This window comes from Somniosus microcephalus, chromosome 7, assembly GCF_052327205.1.
Source record: "Somniosus microcephalus isolate GS21.2 chromosome 7, FLI_Smic_1.0, whole genome shotgun sequence".
In the NCBI taxonomy this organism is placed as follows: Eukaryota; Metazoa; Chordata; class Chondrichthyes; order Squaliformes; family Somniosidae; genus Somniosus; species Somniosus microcephalus.
The window spans coordinates 12756866-12774442 of record NC_140993.1 but is presented as its reverse complement, the minus strand read 5'-3'; the positions used below and the strand labels follow the sequence as shown (position 1 = coordinate 12774442).

Sequence of the window (17577 nt, the reverse complement as noted above, 5' to 3'; positions counted from 1 at the left end):
CCTCTCTCGCCCTCTCTCTCGCTCTCTCCTCTCGCTCTCTCTCTCGCCCTCTCGCTCTCTCCCTCTCGCCCTCTCGCTCTCTCTCTCGCCCTCTCTCTCTCTCGCCTCTCTCTCTCGCCCTCTCTCTCTCTCTCGCCCTCTCTCTCTCTCGCCCTCTCTCTCCTCTCGCCCTCTCTCTCTCTCGCCCTCTCTCTCTCTCGCCCTCGCTCTCTCGCTCTCTCTCTCGCCCTCTCTCTCTCGCCCTCTCGCTCTCTCTCTCGCCCTCTCGCTCTCGCTCCTCTCCTCTCGCTCTCTCTCTCGCCCTCTCGCTCTCTCTCTCGCCCTCTCGCCCTCTCTCTCGCTCTCTCTCTCGCCCTCTCTCTCTCTCGCCTCTCTCGCCTCTCTCTCTCGCCCTCTCTCTCTCTCGCCCTCTCTCTCTCTCTCTCGCCCTCTCTCTCTCTCTCGCCCTCTCTCTCTCTCTCGCCTCTCTCTCTCGCTCTCTCTCTCGCCCTCTCTCTCTCGCCTCTCTCTCTCGCCCTCTCTCTCTCTCTCGCCTCTCTCTCCTCGCCCTCTCGCTCTCTCTCTGCCCTCTCTCTCGCTCTCGCCCTCTGCTCTCTCTCGCTCTCTCTCTCGCTCGCTCTCTCGCTCTCTCTCTCGCCTCTCGCTCTCTCTCTCGCCCTCTCTCTCGCCCTCTCTCTCGCCCTCTCGCTCTCTCTCTCGCTCTCTCTCTCGCCCTCTCGCTCTCTCTCTCGCCCTCTCGCCCTCTCGCTCTCTCTCTCGCCCTCTCGCTCTCGCTCTCTCTCTCTCTCGCCCTCTCGCTCTCTCTCTCGCTCTCTCTCTCGCCCTCTCGCTCCTCTCTCTCGCTCTCTCTCTCGCCCTCTCGCTCTCTCTCGCCCTCTCGCCTCTCGCCTCTCGCCTCTCGCCTCTCGCTCTCTCGCTCGCCCTCTCGCTCTCTCGCTCGCCCTCTCGCCCTCTCTCTCGCCCTCTCGCTCTCTCGCTCTCCCTCTCGCTCTCTCTCTAGCCTCTCTCTCGCCTCTCTCTCGCCCTCTCTCTCGCCCTCTCGCTCTCTCTCTCGCCCTCTCGCCTCTCGCCCTCTCGCTCTCTCTCTCGCCTCTCGCTCTCCTCTCGCCTCTCGCTCTCTCTCTCGCCTCTCGCCTCTCGCCTCTCGCTCGCCCTCTCTCTCGCCCTCTCTCTCGCCCTCTCGCCCTCTCGCTCTCTCGCTCTCCCTCTCGCTCTCTCGCTCTCCCTCTCGCTCTCTCTCTCGCCCTCGCCCTCTCGCTCTCGCTCTCTCTCTCTCTCTCTCGCCCTCTCGCTCTCTCGCCTCTCTCGCCCTCTCTCTCTCTCGCCCTCTCTCTCTCTCGCCCTCTCTCTCTCTCTCTCGCCTCTCTCTCTCTCTCTCGCCCTCTCTCTCTCTCTCTCTCGCCTCTCTCGCCTCTCGCTCTCTCGCCTCTCTCTCTCGCCCTCTCGCTCTCTCTCTCGCCCTCTCGCTCTCTCTCGCCCTCTCGCTCTCTCGCTCTCTCTCGCTCTCTCTCTCGCCTCTCTCTCGCCCTCTCTCTCGCCCTCTCTCTCGCCCTCTCGCTCTCTCTCTGCCCTCTCTCGCCCTCTCGCTCTCTCTCTCGCCTCTCTCTCGCTCTCTCTCTCGCCCTCTCGCTCTCTCCCTCTCGCCCTCTCGCTCTCTCTCTCGCCCTCTCGCTCTCTCTCTCGCCCTCTCTCTCTCGCCCTCTCTCTCTCGCCCTCTCTCTCTCTCTCGCCCTCTCTCTCTCTCGCCCTCTCTCTCTCTCGCCCTCTCTCTCTCTCGCCCTCTCGCTCTCTCTCTCGCCCTCTCGCTCTCTCTCTCGCCCTCTCGCTCTCTCTCTCGCCTCTCTCTCTCGCCTCTCTCTCTCGCCCTCTCGCTCTCTCTCTCGCCCTCTCGCTCTCTCTCTCGCCCTCTCGCCCTCTCGCTCTCTCTCTCGCCCTCTCGCTCTCTCTCTCGCCCTCTCGCCCTCTCTCTCTCTCGCCTCTCTCTCTCTCTCGCCCTCTCTCTCTCTCTCTCTCGCCCTCTCTCTCTCTCTCTCGCCCTCATCTCTCTCTCTCTCGCCCTCTCTCGCCCTCTCTCTCTCGCCTCTCTCTCTCGCCCTCTCTCTCTCGCCCTCTCTCTCTCGCCTCTCTCTCTCTCTCGCCCTCTCTCTCTCTCGCCTCTCGCTCTCTCTCTCGCCTCTCGCTCTCGCCTCTCGCCCTCTCTCTCGCCCTCTCGCTCTCGCCCTCTCGCCCTCTCTCTCGCCCTCTCGCCCTCTCGCCCTCTCTCTCGCCCTCTCGCCCTCTCGCTCTCTCTCTCTCGCCCTCTCGCCCTCTCGCTCGCCCTCTCGCTCTCTCTCTCGCCCTCTCGCTCTCTCTCTCGCCTCTCTCTCTCGCCCTCTCTCTCTCGCCCTCTCTCTCTCTCTCGCCTCTCTCTCTCTCGCCCTCTCGCTCTCTCTCTCGCCCTCTCGCTCTCGCCCTCTCGCCTCTCTCTCGCCCTCTCTCGCTCTCGCCCTCTCGCCCTCTCTCTCGCCCTCTCGCCTCTCGCCCTCTCTCTCGCCCTCTCGCCCTCTCGCTCTCTCTCTCTCGCCCTCTCGCCCTCTCGCTCGCCCTCTCGCTCTCTCTCTCGCCCTCTCGCTCTCTCTCTCGCCTCTCGCCCTCTCGCCCTCTCTCTCGCCCTCTCGCTCTCTCGCTCTCCCTCTCGCTCTCTCTCTCGCCCTCTCTCTCGCCCTCTCTCTCGCCCTCTCGCTCTCTCTCTCTCGCCCTCTCGCCTCTCGCCTCTCTCTCGCCTCTCGCTCTCTCGCTCTCCCTCTCGCTCTCTCTCTCGCCCTCTCTCTCGCCCTCTCTCTCGCCCTCTCGCTCTCTCTCTCTCGCCCTCTCGCCCTCTCGCTCTCTCGCCCTCTCGCCCTCTCGCTCTCTCTCTCGCCCTCTCGCTCTCCCTCTCGCCTCTCGCTCTCTCTCTCGCCCTCTCGCCCTCTCGCCCTCTCGCTCGCCCTCTCTCTCGCCCTCTCGCTCTCTCTCTCGCCCTCTCGCTCTCTCGCTCTCTCGCTCTCTCGCTCTCCCTCTCGCTCTCTCTCGCCCTCTCGCTCTCTCGCTCTCTCTCTCGCTCTCTCGCCCTCTCTCGCCCTCTCTCTCTCTCGCCTCTCTCGCCCTCTCTCTCTCATCGCCTCTCTCTCTCTCTCGCCCTCTCTCTCTCTCTCTCGCCCTCTCTCTCTCTCTCTCGCCCTCTCTCTCTCTCTCGCCCTCTCTCTCTCGCCCTCTCTCTCTCTCTCGCCCTCATCGCTCTCTCTCGCCTCTCGCTCTCTCTCGCCCTCTCGCTCTCTCTCTCGCCCTCTCGCTCTCTCTCGCCCTCTCGCTCTCTCGCCCTCTCGCTCCTCTCTCGCCCTCTCTCGCCCTCTCTCTCGCCCTCTCTCTCGCCCTCTCTCTCTCGCCCTCTCTCTCGCCCTCTCTCTCGCCCTCTCGCTCTCTCTCTCGCCTCTCTCTCGCCCTCTCGCTCTCTCTCTCGCCCTCTTCGCCCTCTCTCTCGCTCTCTCGCTCTCTCTCGCCCTCTCGCTCTCTCCCTCTCGCCCTCTCGCTCTCTCTCTCGCCCTCTCTCTCGCCCTCTCTCTCTCTCGCCCTCTCTCTCTCTCTCTCGCCCTCTCTCTCTCTCGCCCTCTCTCTCTCTCGCCTCTCTCTCTCTCGCCCTCTCTCTCTCTCGCCCTCTCTCTCTCCTCGCCCTCTCGCTCTCTCGCTCTCTCTCTCGCCCTCTCTCTCGCCCTCTCGCTCTCCTCTCGCTCCCTCTCGCTCTCTCTCTCGCCCTCTCGCTCTCTCTCTCGCCCTCTCGCTCTCTCTCTCGCCCTCTCGCCCTCTCGCTCTCTCTCGCCTCGCCCTCTCGCTCTCTCGCTCTCTCTCGCTCTCTCTCTCGCCCTCTCTCTCTCTCGCCCTCTCTCTCTCTCTCTCTCGCCTCTCTCTCTCTCTCTCTGCCCTCTCTCTCTCTCTCTCTCGCCCTCTCTCTCTCTCTCGCCCTCTCTCTCTCTCTCTCTCTCGCCCTCTCTCTCTCGCCTCTCTCTCTCTCGCCCTCTCTCTCTCTCGCCTCTCGCTCTCTCTCTCGCCCTCTCTCTCGCCCTCTCGCTCTCTCGCTCTCTCTCGCTCTCTCTCTCGCTCGCTCTCTCGCTCTCTCTCTCGCCCTCTCGCTCTCTCTCTCGCCCTCTCTCTCGCCCTCTCGCTCTCTCTCTCGCCCTCTCGCTCTCTCTCTCGCCCTCTCTCTCGCCCTCTCGCTCTCTCTCTCGCCTCTCTCTCGCCCTCTCTCTCGCCCTCTCGCCTCTCATCTCGCCTCTCGCCCTCTCGCCCTCTCGCTCTCTCGCTCTCTCTCTCGCCCTTCGCTCTCGCCCTCTCTCTCTCTCTCGCCCTCTCGCTCTCTCTCTCGCTCTCTCGCTCTCTCTCTCGCCTCTCGCTCTCTCTCTCGCCTCTCCTCTCTCGCCCTCTCGCCCTCTCGCCCTCTCGCCTCTCGCCCTCTCGCTCTCTCTCTCGCCCTCTCGCTCTCGCCTCTCTCTCTCTCTCGCCCTCTCTCTCTCTCTCGCCCTCTCTCTCTCTCGCCCTCTCTCTCTCGCCCTCTCTCTCTCGCCCTCTCTCTCTCTCGCCCTCTCTCTCTCTCTCGCCCTCTCGCTCTCTCGCTCTCTCTCTCGCCCTCTCGCTCTCTCTCGCCCTCTCGCCTCTCGCTCTCTCTCTCGCTCTCTCTCTCGCCCTCTCGCTCTCTCTCTCGCCCTCTCGCTCTCTCGCTCTCTCTCTCGCCCTCTCTCTCGCCCTCTCGCCCTCTCCTCTCTCTCGCCCTCTCGCTCTCTCTCTCGCCCTCTCGCTCTCTCTCTCGCCCTCTCGCCTCTCGCTCTCTCTCTCTCGCCCTCTCTCGCCCTCTCTCGCCCTCTCGCCCTCTCGCTCTCCTCGCCCTCTCGCCCTCTCTCTCGCCCTCTCGCCCTCTCGCTCTCTCTCTCGCCCTCTCGCCCTCTCGCCCTCTCGCTCTCTCTCGCCCTCTCGCTCTCTCTCTCGCCCTCTCGCTCTCTCTCTCGCCCTCTCGCTCTCTCTCTCGCCCTCTCGCTCTCTCTCGCCCTCTCGCTCTCTCTCTCGCCCTCTCGCTCTCTCTCTCGCTCTCTCTCTCGCCCTCTCGCTCTCTCCTCGCCCTCTCGCTCTCTCTCTCGCCCTCTCGCTCTCTCTCTCGCCCTCTCGCCTCTCTCGCCCTCTCGCTCTCTCTCTCGCCCTCTCGCTCTCTCTCTCGCCTCTCTCTCTCGCCTCTCGCCCTCTCGCTCTCTCTCTCGCCCTCTCGCTCTCTCTCTCGCCCTCTCGCTCTCTCTCTCGCCCTCTCGCTCTCTCTCTCGCCCTCTCGCTCTCGCCTCTGCCCTCTCGCTCTCTCTCTCGCCCTCTCGCTCTCTCTCTCGCCCTCTCGCTCTCTCTCTCGCCTCTCGCTCTCTCTCTCGCCCTCTCTCGCTCTCTCTCTCGCCCTCTCGCTCTCTCTCTCGCCCTCTCGCTCTCTCTCGCCTCTCTCTCGCCCTCTCGCCCTCTCGCCCTCTCGCTCTCTCTCTCGCCCTCTCGCTCTCTCTCCCTCGCCCTCTCTCTCGCCTCTCTCGCCTCTCGCCTCTCTCTCGCCTCTCGCTCTCGCCTCTCGCCTCTCGCTCTCTCTCTCGCCCTCTCTCTCGCCCTCTCTCTCTCTCGCCCTCTCGCTCTCTCTCTCGCCCTCTCGCCTCTCGCTCTCTCTCGCCCTCTCGCTCTCTCTCTCGCTCTCTCGCTCGCCTCTCGCTCGCCCTCTCGCTCGCCCTCTCGCTCGCCCTCTCGCTCTCTCTCTCGCCCTCTCGCCCTCTCGCTCTCTCGCCTCTCGCTCTCTCTCTCGCCCTCTCGCTCTCTCTCTCGCCCTCTCGCCCTCTCTCTCGCCCTCTCGCTCTCTCTCTCGCCTCTCTCGCTCGCCCTCTCGCTCGCCCTCTCGCTCGCCCTCTCGCCCTCTCGCTCTCTCTCTCGCCCTCTCGCTCTCTCTCTCGCCCTCTCGCTCTCTCTCGCCCTCTCGCTCTCTCTCTCGCCCTCTCGCTCGCCTCTCGCTCGCCCTCTCGCCCTCTCTCTCTCTCGCCCTCTCTCTCTCGCCCTCTCTCTCTCTCGCCTCTCTCTCTCGCCCTCTCTCTCTCTCGCCTCTCTCTCTCTCGCCCTCTCTCTCTCTCGCCCTCTCTTCTCTCTCGCCCTCTCTCTCTCGCCTCTCTCTCTCGCCTCTCTCTCGCCCTCTCTCTCTCGCCTCTCGCTCTCTCTCTCGCCCTCTCGCTCTCTCTCGCTCTCGCCCTCTCGCCCTCTCGCTCTCTCTCGCCCTCTCGCTCTCTCTTCGCCCTCTCGCCCTCTCTCTCTCGCCCTCTCGCCTCTCGCCCTCTCTCGCCCTCTCGCTCTCTCTCGCCCTCTCGCCCTCTCTCTCGCCCTCATCGCTCTCTCTCTCGCCCTCTCGCCTCTCTCTCGCCCTCTCGCTCTCTCCGCCCTCTCGCCCTCTCTCTCGCCCTCTCGCCCTCTCTCTCGCCCTCTCGCTCTCTCTCTCGCCCTCTCGCTCTCTCTCTCGCCCTCTCTCGCCCTCCTCGCTCTCTCTCTCGCTCTCTCTCTCTCTCCTCTCGCTCTCTCGCCCTCTCGCTCTCTCTCGCCCTCTCGCTCTCTCTCTCGCCCTCTCTCTCTCTCTCGCCCTCTCTCTCTCTCTCGCCCTCTCTCTCTCTCCTCTCGCCCTCTCTCTCTCTCTCGCCTCTCTCTCTCTCGCCCTCTCTCTCTCTCTCGCCCTCTCTCTCTCTCGCCCTCTCTCTCTCTCGCCCTCTCTCTCTCTCGCCCTCTCTCTCTCTCGCCCTCTCTCTCTCTCTCGCCCTCTCGCTCTCTCTCTCGCCCTCTCGCTCTCTCTCTCGCCCTCTCGCTCTCTCTCTCGCCCTCTCGCTCTCTCTCTCGCCCTCTCGCTCGCCCTCTCGCTCGCCCTCTCGCTGTCTCTCTCGCCCTCTCGCTCGCCCTCTCGCTGTCTCTCTCGCCCTCTCGCTCTCTCGCTCTCGCTCTCTCGCTCTCTCTCTCGCCCTCTCTCTCTCTCGCCCTCTCTCTCTCTCGCCCTCTCTCTCTCTCTCGCCCTCTCTCTCTCTCTCTCTCGCCCTCTCTCTCTCTCTCTCGCCCTCTCTCTCTCTCTCTCTCGCCCTCTCTCTCTCTCTCTCTCGCCCTCTCTCTCTCGCCCTCTCTCTCTCTCGCCCTCTCTCTCTCGCCCTCTCGCTCTCTCGCTCTCTCTCTCGCTCTCTCGCTCGCCCTCTCGCTCGCCCTCTCGCTCGCCCTCTCGCTCGCCCTCTCGCTCTCTCTCTCTCTCTCTCTCGCCCTCTCTCTCGCCCTCTCTCTCGCCCTCTCGCTCTCTCTCTCGCCCTCTTCGCTCTGCCCTCTCGCTCGCTCTCGCCTCTCTCGCCCTCTCGCCCTCTCTCTCGCTCTCTCGCTCTCTCGCTCTCTCTCTCTCGCCCCTCTCTCGCCCTCTCGCTCTCTCTCTCGCCCTCTCGCCCTCTTCGCCCTCTCGCTCTCTCGCTCTCTCGCTCTCGCCCTCTCGCTCTCTCTCTCGCCCTCTCTCTCGCCCTCTCTCTCGCCCTCTCTCTCGCCCTCTCGCTCTCTCTCGCCCTCTCTCTCGCCCTCTCGCTCTCTCTCTCGCCCTCTCTCTCGCCCTCTCGCTCTCTCTCTCGCCCTCTCGCTCTCTCTCTCGCCCTCTCTCTCTCTCGCCCTCTCGCTCGCTCTCTCGCTCTCTCTCTCGCTCTCTCTCTCGCCCTCGTCTCTCGCCCTCTCTCTCGCCCTCTCGCTCTCTCTCTTCGCCCTCTCGCTCTCTCTCTCGCCCTCTGCCTCTCTCTCTCGCCCTCTCGCTCTCTCTCTCGCCCTCTCTCTCGCCCTCTCTCTCGCCCTCTCTCGCTCTCTCTCTCGCCCTCTCGCTCTCTCTCTCGCCCTCTCTCTCGCCTCTCGCTCTCTCTCTCGCCCTCTCTCTCGCCCTCTCGCTCTCTCTCTCGCCCTCTCGCTCTCTCTCTCGCCCTCGCGCTCTCTCTCTCGCTCTCTCTCTCGCCCTCTCTCTCGCCCTCTCTCTCTCTCTCGCCCTCTCGCTCTCTCTCTCGCCCTCTCTCTCGCCCTCTCTCTCTCTCTCTCTCTCTCGCCCGCCTCTCGCCCTCTCTCTCGCCCTCTCTCTCTCGCCCTCTCTCTCTCTCGCCCTCTCTCTCGCCCTCTCTCTCTCTCGCCCTCTCTCTCTCTCGCCCTCTCTCTCTCTCGCCCTCTCTCTCTCTCGCCCTCTCTCTCGCCTCTCTCTCTCTCGCCCTCTCTCTCTCGCCCTCTCTCTCTCTCGCCCTCTCTCTCTCGCCCTCTCTCTCTCGCCCTCTCTCTCGCCCTCTCTCTCTCTCTCTCTCTCTCTCGCCCTCTCTCTCTCTCTCGCCCTCTCTCAATTCAATTCAATTCAAATCGCTTTATTGGGATGATAAGGTACATCTTATGTTGCCAAAGCATCGAAAAACATTTATGGTTGAACACATAAACGCAGATGTATTCATACAGTGTATAAACAGATATGTCCCCGAGTGTATAAATATACATTCGTATAATTTGTATATACTCTTTTCTTAGATTTAATGGTTGTCCCTCTGTTTATGGCAAGCTGTAACATAGTGTGCCGCTAAGGTTACACAGTTTCTCTGTTCCCCTAGTAGGTATGGGAGTTTTTGGTCGTCATTCAAATTTCTGAATTCAGGGCATATTTGTGTGAATTTTTGGTAGAAATTCTCCCTGATGCCCTGATATTTTCCACAAGCTGTGAGGAAGTGCATCTCTGTCTCCACCACTCCCTGACTGCAGTGAGAGCATATCCTGTCCTCTCTTGGCAGCCGGGTCTATCTGTGTCTGCCTTTTTCGATCGCCAGGCTATGTTCACTAAGTCTGTACCTTGTCAAGGTTTTTCTCAGTTTTCTATCCTTTACCATGGTCAGGTATTCAGCCATGTTGTATTGTCTGTTTAGGGCCAAGTAGCAATTGAGTTTGTTTTGGGTTTTTGTTGTTTCTGCCCAATATGACAGGTATTTTTCCTTTTGCTTAGTGACAATTGTGTTGGGTCGAATTCTCTGTGCTATGATGTCACTGTCCTGGGGCTGGTTATTGTTAGTGGTTGCTTCACTGAGTCCCAGGACTAGTTGACTGAGGGTATTCTTCTTTATGGTCCTCTCTTGGCATTTCAAGGCTTCGTAATGATAGCAGTGGGGGTTGCTCATTTTTAGGTGTTTCCAAAATTTGGTGGCTCTTTTTTGGATAGTAATTATTAATGGATATTGGCCTAGTTCTGCCCTGCATGCATTGTTTACGGTTTTCCTTTGAGTCCGGAGGATACTTTTACAGAATTCTGCATGTAGGATCTCAATTGGGTGTTTGTCCCATTTTGCAAATTCTTGTTGTGTTAGCGGTCCCCACACCTCACTGCCATAGAGTGCAATTGGTTCAATTACTGATTTAAAAATTTTGAGCCAAATGCTATTTGGGATTTCTATTTGGATTGATCTTTTAATGGCATAGAAAGCCCTTCTAGCTTTCTCTTTCAGTTCATTCACAGCCAGATGAAAATTTCCCGTAGAGCTGATTTTTATGCCCAAGTATGTGTAGTTAGTGGTTTGTTCGATTTTAGTTGTTCCTAGTGTGAAATTTATTCTGGGTCCCTGATGTCTGGATCTTTGCTGGAACACAAGGACTTTGGTTTTTTGGGGGTTTATTGTCAGGGCCCAGGTCTGACAGAATGACTCCAGCAGATCCAGGTTCTGCTGTAGACCCTCCTTAGTTGGTGACAGCAGAACCAGGTCATCTGCATAGAGGAGGAATTTAACCTTGGATTCATATAGGGTGAGGCCGGGTGCTGTAGATTGTTCAAGTAGTTTTGCCAACTCATTTATGTAAATATTAAAGAGTGTCGGTGAGATGGGCGAGCCCTGCGTCACACCACGCCCCTGTGGGAAGTATTTTGTTTGTTTGTCTCCAATTTTAACTGCACATTTATTGTTTGTATACATTGATTTAATTACATCATATGTTTTTCCCCCTACACCACTTTCAATAAGTTTCAAGAATAGACCGTCGTGCCAGATGGAATCGAAAGCCTTCTGGAAATCTATAAAGCAGGCAAAAATTTTGCTTTTGTTTTGATGAACATGTTTGTCAATTAGGGTCTGTAGGGTGAAGATATGATCTGATGTTCTATAGTTTGGTAGGAATCCAATTTGGCTTTTACTCGAGACATTGTGCTCCTCAAGGAAGTTTATAAGTCTTTTGTTTATGATACTACAGAAAACCTTCCCCAGGTTACTGTTTACACAGATGCCTCGATAGTTATTTGGGTCAACTTTGTCCCCACTTTTGTATATGGGCGTTGTGAGTCCTTTGTTCCAGATATCAGGGAAGTAACCAACACTCAGAACCAAGTTGAAGAGTTTCAGTATAGCCAATTTCATTTTATCGTCCGTGTGTTTAATCATCTCGCTTAGGATGCCGTCTGCACCGCAAGCTTTTCCTGGTCGCAGGTCCTTGAGTTTTTCAATTAGCTCTTTTTCAGATATTATGGGGTCTATCGGGTTTTGGTTATCTTGTATGGCAAATTCTAGCTTTGCCAGTTTTTCGCATATTTGGTATTGCTCTGGGCTTAGTGTTTTTCTGGTATAATTTTTCAAAATGGTTTTCCCATGTGTCTCCGTTTTGAATGGCCAATTCGTCGTGTTGTTTTTTGTGTAATGTATTCCAGTTGTCCCAGAAACAATTGGAATCAATGGATTCCTCAATGGAGATGAGTGTATTCTTAATATACTGCTCTTTCTTGGTTCCGAGTGTGTTTTTGTATTGTGTTAGCGCCTGACAATAAGTAAGGCGTAATTCCTCGTTTTCTGGTTGTCTGTGTTTTTGGTTTGATATTTTTCTGAGTATTTTCCTCATGTTCTGGCAATCGGAGTCAAACCATTTTTCGTAGTTTTTTGTTTTGGGTTTGTTCTTGCGAACTTTCAAGTTTGACATTGATGCCAAATTATCAAAAATATTATTTAGGTTATTCACTGCCCGGTTTACGCCTTCTTTATTGTGTGTATGTATTTTCCAGAAAGGTGTCCAAGAGAGCTTGAGTTGTTTGATTGTTAATTGCTTTCTGGTATTTTTCCGTGCTGTTTTTGGCCCATTTGTAAGATTTTTTAATGTTGTACAGTTTACTGGGTTGTGTTTCTGTGTTGGTTGTTTCTGTCCTTTCAAGATATGCAGTAATTTGACTGTGATCTGACAGTGTTGTTTGTGGTTTGACTGTGAATGTTCTGAAAGAGGATGGGTCCAGATCCGTAATCATATAGTCTACGGTGCTGAAGCCAAGAGGTGAGCAATAGGTGGATCTTCCTAGGAAGTCTCCCAATAGCCTACCATTGACAATGTACTCTCTCTCTCTCTCTCTCCCACACTCACACTCTCTCTCTCTCTCGCCCTCTCTCACACACTCTCTCTCTCTCTCTCTCTCTCACACTCACCGCCGTCGATCCTTTCTTCACCGCCTCTTGCGCGTACTCCACTTGGAAGAGATGGCCGTCGGGCGAGAAGACGGTGATGGCTCGGTCGTATCGGGCCGCCATGGCCGGGCTGGGGTGAGATGAGACGCGCGGCCTGTGTCTCTCTCTCCCGCTCCGCCTTACCGAGCGAACGCCACTCACCACTGCGCACACGCCAATGCCCAATCACCGGCGGTACCGCGCATGCGTCAAACTCAATCACAGCAGGCGCCAATCTCACTTCCCGTCACTCCGCAGGCGCCAATCTCCAATCAGTGCCACTGCGCAGGCGCCAATCTCCAATCAGTGCCACTGCGCAGGCGCCAATCTCCAATCAGTGCCACCGCGCAGGCGACAATCTCACCAGCCGTCACTGCGCAGGCGCCAACTTCAACAACAAGCGGTACCGCGCATGCGTCAAGCTCCATCCCATCAAGCCCCACTGCGCAGCCGCCAATCTCTCCACCTGTTAGTGCGCAGGCGCCGATCTCCACAACAAGGGGGCACTGCGCAGGCGCCGATCTCCACAACAAGGGGGCACTGCGCATGCGCCGATCTCCACAACAAGGGGGCACTGCGCAGGCGCCGATCCCAGCCTTTTGTTTTGCTGGAGCTTCACCATTCCCAGCCTGAGGAGGGGGAGGAGATACCGTGTAATCCTTCAATGGCAGGCAGAATACAAGCATTGAAGGCCATGTTTCCAATAGAACTGTATCTATATTTCTAAAATGTATTCCATCAATTTGCCCCGCCCTTCACAAGTTTGCATGTGTGTGGATATTTTATTCCTTTCAGCTTGTGAACCTCTCACCCCCGCTGACCAGTTGCCTTGGTCTGTTCCAGAGGGGCAGCCTGGCTTTAGGCTGGAAGGAACCACTGCGCAGGGAGGGGGGCTTGATAGGCAGATAGTTCACAAATAGAGGACAGTTTGGCACTAAGTTACCACCATTGATTTAATGCTCCGCAGATGATGAAATAAAATAAGAATTCATTGTTTGAAAATCCCAAAGACACACCAGTTAATTGAATTATTGTGTCTATGGCTAGGTGTTCTCCTCCTCTTCATTTGAACTGTTCCAAGGTCTGGTTGCTGAACTGAGGGGAATAAACCACTGGGTGAGTTGTGAAGGGGGGACACTTAATAGCAGAGAAAAAAACCACACGGGGCCGAATGGTTTAGTTTATTGCTTTAAAAACTAAACAGGGCTATATTACTGATACATTTGGATATTGCAGTATATCCTCACTTTATTTTCTAGTTTGCATTTTCCAAGAATTGTTTCTAAAAGCAACCCCCAATTCTCAATTGACTTCTCCGACTCTCCCACACTTGGGAGAGTTTAACAGGAACTATTCATTCACTGATGGGGAGATCCCAATTTTCTGATTTGCAATAAATAGCACCCAAACACCAGTCCATCTTCCCAGTTAGTAAAAATGCATGAATTCTAACAATGCATGCTCTTCGTCTCTCTTCTTTCTGTTGCTTTCAACCTGCTTACAACTTCTTCTCCGAGCCCAGTTAGGATTCCACACCCCCTTTTGCTGGGGGGGGGGGTAGCAATCTCCCCTCCCCCTCCCCTCTCGGCACTGTTGCCACTACACTGGAGAGTTTGGCAGGAAATCCAGTTTTTTTTTCCCCCTCTCTCTTTCTGTAAAAGCATTGCCTGTGTCAAAGGAGGAGGAGTTAATACATATTTGTGTTCTCCTGAATTGTGTGTGTGTGTGGAGGGAAAGGGGGAGAAAATAAGAGAAGTGGAAGAAAAAAAATCCTCTACACACACACACCGAGCAAGCCCACGATGTCAGTTGCATTTGCTGCTCCGCGGCAGCGCGGGAAAGGTGAAATTACACCTGCCGCCATTCAGAAGGTAAAGTATCGAGTGAATGGAATGCTGTGACAATGTAACTGCGTGAATGGAACGTTCGTACAATGTATCCGAGTGAATGGAACGTTCGTACAGTGTAACTGCGTGAATTGGAACGTTCGTACAATGTAGCGGCAGCGCTGTAACAGACGTGGTGCTGGCCAGGGGCCTTCAGATGGAGTTTTTGTGTCTGGTTTTATTAAAGCTGCCTTTTCTTTCGCAAATGTTAAGCTTAACCAGGGGGGTGGGGGGATATATTTTTTTCCTCTGTTTGCAGATATTAAAAATATTTTTTGGACCTTTTACTCTGAATGTATTCTTTGTACAAAGAGAGAGAGAGAGAGGTTGCTTCAGCGGCCATGATGAGAGAGAGGTCTCTGAGCTGTGGTAGAACATTTTTTTTCTCTGTGTGCTGCAACGCTTGGGGGCTTTCTAGCCTTTCTTGAGCTGCAACCTCTCTCTAGCAAAACTACAGGCGCGATTATTCTGTAGGTAACAGAACTTGCAGATAACTTTTAATCCACCACCAGTTTTAGGTTTTTACAATGGCTCGGTGGATTTGAATTCTTTACCCTTATTTTTTTAACTTTTGCTCTCGTTTATTGTGGAGTAGTTTGTGTTGAACGTTTTCGTTTAAATCCACTTCTTTAAAAGTTTTTGAGTGCAATTTTTGGCGAGATGTGGGAATTTCACCAATTTTATTGTAAGGCTTCTTTCTGATTCGAAGTCGACTTTTTTTGGGGGGGGAGGGGGGGAATTCCGAGATGAAATATATCACCAGTTCCCACTTCCGTTTTTAGTGCTAGATTTAGTTTTTTTTTAAAGTGTACTGAAAATTTCTAGCGATGTCTACTGGTGGGAATCTGGTACTGGATTTGATGAGATTATTTTACCCGTTTATAACTGGTCCTGCTAACTGTGCTCGCAAGTTTCAAAATGTGATTGGAGTGTCTTTCTTAACACTAACTCATCTCCCAAGTATTCAAGCGGGTTTGCAAGTCGAGCCCGCCTTTGTCATGTCATGAAACAACTGAAGTTTCTCTTAGTACTTCTCCCTGTGGAGAAAGACCTCCCGACGCTTTAACAGGCCAAAAGTGGAGACAACTTCGAGGGAAAACGGGAAACAGATAAGAGTGGAGTAATTGGGTCCTGGCCAATGTTCCCTCTTCACTTTTTGGAGGAGCCCCATTCAAAAATCCACGCATTTAAAAGCCGGTTGCGCGGCAGCTCCGAAGCGCCGCCCAGCTTAAAGGGAACGTTGGTCGTGGCAGTGTGAAATCGTAGGGATAACTGAAACATGGCTGCTTAAAGAACAGGATTGGTTGTTCAATATTGCAGTAAGTAGACAAATAGTATGAAATAGGTGAAAGATATAGAATAATCATGGGAGATTTCAACTACCTCCCCATCCAAAAATTAACTGGAAAGTACAGGGGGTGAAGAAGGGATGGAGGTTTTTACTGTTTTACAGCTCGCCTTTCTTACCTAGTGCCTAAGAAGCCCAACAAGAGTGAAATCACGAAACAACAACAGAAAATGTTGGGAAAAACTCAGCAGGCTAGGCAACATCTGTGGAGAGAGAAATAGAGTCAACGTTTCAGGTCAGAACTGAGAAATGTTGACTCTATTTCTCTCTCTCCACAGATGTTGCCTGGCCTGCTGAGTTTTTCCAGCATTTTCTGTTGTTTCGGATTTCCAGCATCCGCAGTATTTTGCTATCGTACTAGTGTTTGGTTCAGTGCTACACCTCTTCGAGTGAAATCACTGCTGGAGTTTAGAAGAATCACGAGAGGGAATCTCATTGAAATGTATAACATTCTAACAGGACTAGACAGACTAGATGCAGGAAGGATGTTCCCGATGGGGGAGTCCAGAACCAGGGGTCACAGTCTAAGGATAAGGGGTAAGCCATTTAGGACTGAGATGAGGAATTTCTTCACCCAGAGAGTGGTGAACCTGTGGAATTCTCTACCACAGAAGGCAGTGGAGGCCAATTCATTAAATATATTCAAGAAGAAGTTAGATATATTTCTTAAGACTAAAGGGATATGGGGAGAAAGCAGGGACAGGGTACTGAATTTGGATGATCAGCCATGACATTAACTGGCAGAACAGGCTCGAGGGGCCGAATGGCCTACTCTTATCTTTTATGTTTCTATGGCTCAAGTAATGGGGAATTAACCAGAGCAGTTAAGAGAAGTAAGCCTAGGGGAGCATCTAGACAATAGTGATCACAACATAAGATAATGATTGAGAGCGACATAAGTAAGATGAAGACTAAGGTAATAGATTGGAAAGAAAAGCTATTAAGAGGAGATGCAGATGGAACTAGAGAAGATAAACTGATATAATATTTTGCCAAACGAGAGAGAACTGCAGCTGGAAATATTAAAAAAATTAATCAGTATAGTTCAGGAAATGTATTTAGCTATAAAAAAAAAACTGGCCCATATTGAGACCTTGATCAATAGAGATATGGGTAAATTTGAATCTAAAGGAAAAGGCGTAGACAATGAAGGAGAGGACAGGTGAAGAGCTTTGGAAAGGAGTCAAAAAAATAGGAAGACAGAGGAATTATGAACTTTAAATTAAAAGAAATAAAGCATTCTATAGACACATAAATAACAAAAGGAAAATTAAGTTAGGGGTAGGGCCACTAAGGGATGTGCAAGATAAACTCAAGTAATGACAGCAAAATGGCAGAAATATTAAATAGTTACTTTGCCTCTGTATTTACCAGGAAGACTAACAAGGTGGACATATTGGAGAGATCAAAATTGATATCAGGACATTTAAGATACGAAGGAGGGAGGTACTTGAGAAACTAATCCAACTTGAGAGGATAAAGCCCCTGGTATGGATGGATTGCATCTGCGTATACTCAAATAAGCGAGGGAAGAATGTGTATGAAAATGGTATGTTGGCCTTCATAGTGAGAGGGTTCGAGTACAGGAGCAAGGCTGTCTTGCTGCAGTTGTACACGACCTTGGTGAAACCACACCTTGAGTATTGTGTGCAGTTTTGGTTGCCTTATCTGAGGAAGGATGTTCTTGCCATGGAGGGAGTGCAGCGAAGATTCACCAGACTGATACCTGGGATGGCAGGAATGACGTATGAAGAGAGATTGGGTCGATTAGTCTTATATTCGCTAGAGTTTAGAAGAATGAGAGGGGATCTCATTGAAACTTATAAAATTCTAACAGGACTGGACAGACTCGATGCAGGAAGGATGTTCCCGATGGCGGGGGAGTCCAGAACCAGGGGTCACAGTCTAAGGATAAGGGGTAAGCCATTTAGGACAGAGATGAGGAGGAATTTCTTCACCCAGAGAGTGGTGAACCTGTGGAATTCTCTACCACAGAAGGCAGTGGAGGCCAATTCATTAAATATATTCAAGAAGGAGTTGGATATATTTCTTAAGGCTAAAGGGATATGGGGAGAAAGCAGGAACAGGGTACTGAATTTGGATGATCAGCCATGATCTCATTGAATGGCGGAGCAGGCTCGAGGGGCCGAAGGCCGCCTCCTCCTCCTCCTATCTTCTATGTTTCAATAGAAAAGGGAATAGTGCCAGAAGGCTGGCAGACAGCTAATGTGATTCCTATTTTCAAAGGAGATAGAACAAATCCAGGGAACGATAGACCAGTTAGAAGAAGAAGCAGCAGCTTAAAGTTGGTGGTAGGAAAGATAATGGAATCCTTACTCAAAGATGTAATAGAAAAACATCAAGAAATACAAAAGGTAAAACCACACGGATTCCAAAAGAGAAGGTCATGCTTAACCAACGTTATTGAATTATTTGAAGTATAGAAAGAGTAGACCAGGGTAATGCGCTGGATGTGATATATATGGACTTTCAAAAGGCCTTCGATAAGATACTGCGTAGTAAACTCATGACTGAGGTCAGAGCATGTGGAGTCGGGACAAGTAGCAGAATGGATAGCAAGCTGGCCACAAAGCAGAGTGTACAGGTTAAAGGTCGTTACAGACTGGTGGGAAATGATTTGGACTCTGGGATCATAAGTACAATATTGAAATTTCTGATTCACACCATATTGGAGGGTGTAGTTGATACAGAAGAGCACTGCAATAAAAGACCGGAGGAAGTTACAGGAAACTTTGTGATATACGGGACCGAACTGTTGCCGATCTATCAAAACCGCCAGACATACAAAGTTAATGTTGAAGCATACGGAGGTTTTCATCTCTGTATC

At 53.6% G+C, this 17577-nt stretch overlaps 2 protein-coding genes across 6 annotated transcripts in view; one reads left to right on the top strand and one right to left on the bottom strand.

Annotated features, from left to right (window-relative positions):
- The window catches only part of psma8 (proteasome 20S subunit alpha 8), a 36979-nt gene extending 25276 nt beyond the window's left edge, over window positions 1-11703 (bottom strand). Inside the window, exon 1 of the mRNA XM_085992248.1 lies at window positions 11478-11703. Coding sequence (XP_085848374.1) covers window positions 11478-11579 — 102 coding nt within the window. The 5' untranslated portion in view covers window positions 11580-11703. The remainder of the gene's footprint in view (window positions 1-11477) is intronic.
- Window positions 11704-12753: 1050 nt separating this feature from the next.
- ss18 (SS18 subunit of BAF chromatin remodeling complex) overlaps window positions 12754-17577 on the top strand; it is a 114610-nt gene continuing 109786 nt past the window's right edge. For 2 of the 5 annotated variants that reach the window (XM_085992243.1, XM_085992242.1), the window contains exon 1: window positions 12754-13366. In XM_085992243.1, coding sequence (XP_085848369.1) covers window positions 13298-13366 — 69 coding nt within the window. In that variant the 5' untranslated portion in view covers window positions 12754-13297. The remainder of the gene's footprint in view (window positions 13367-17577) is intronic. The other 3 variants (XM_085992244.1, XM_085992246.1, XM_085992245.1) reach the window with 3 other exon arrangements.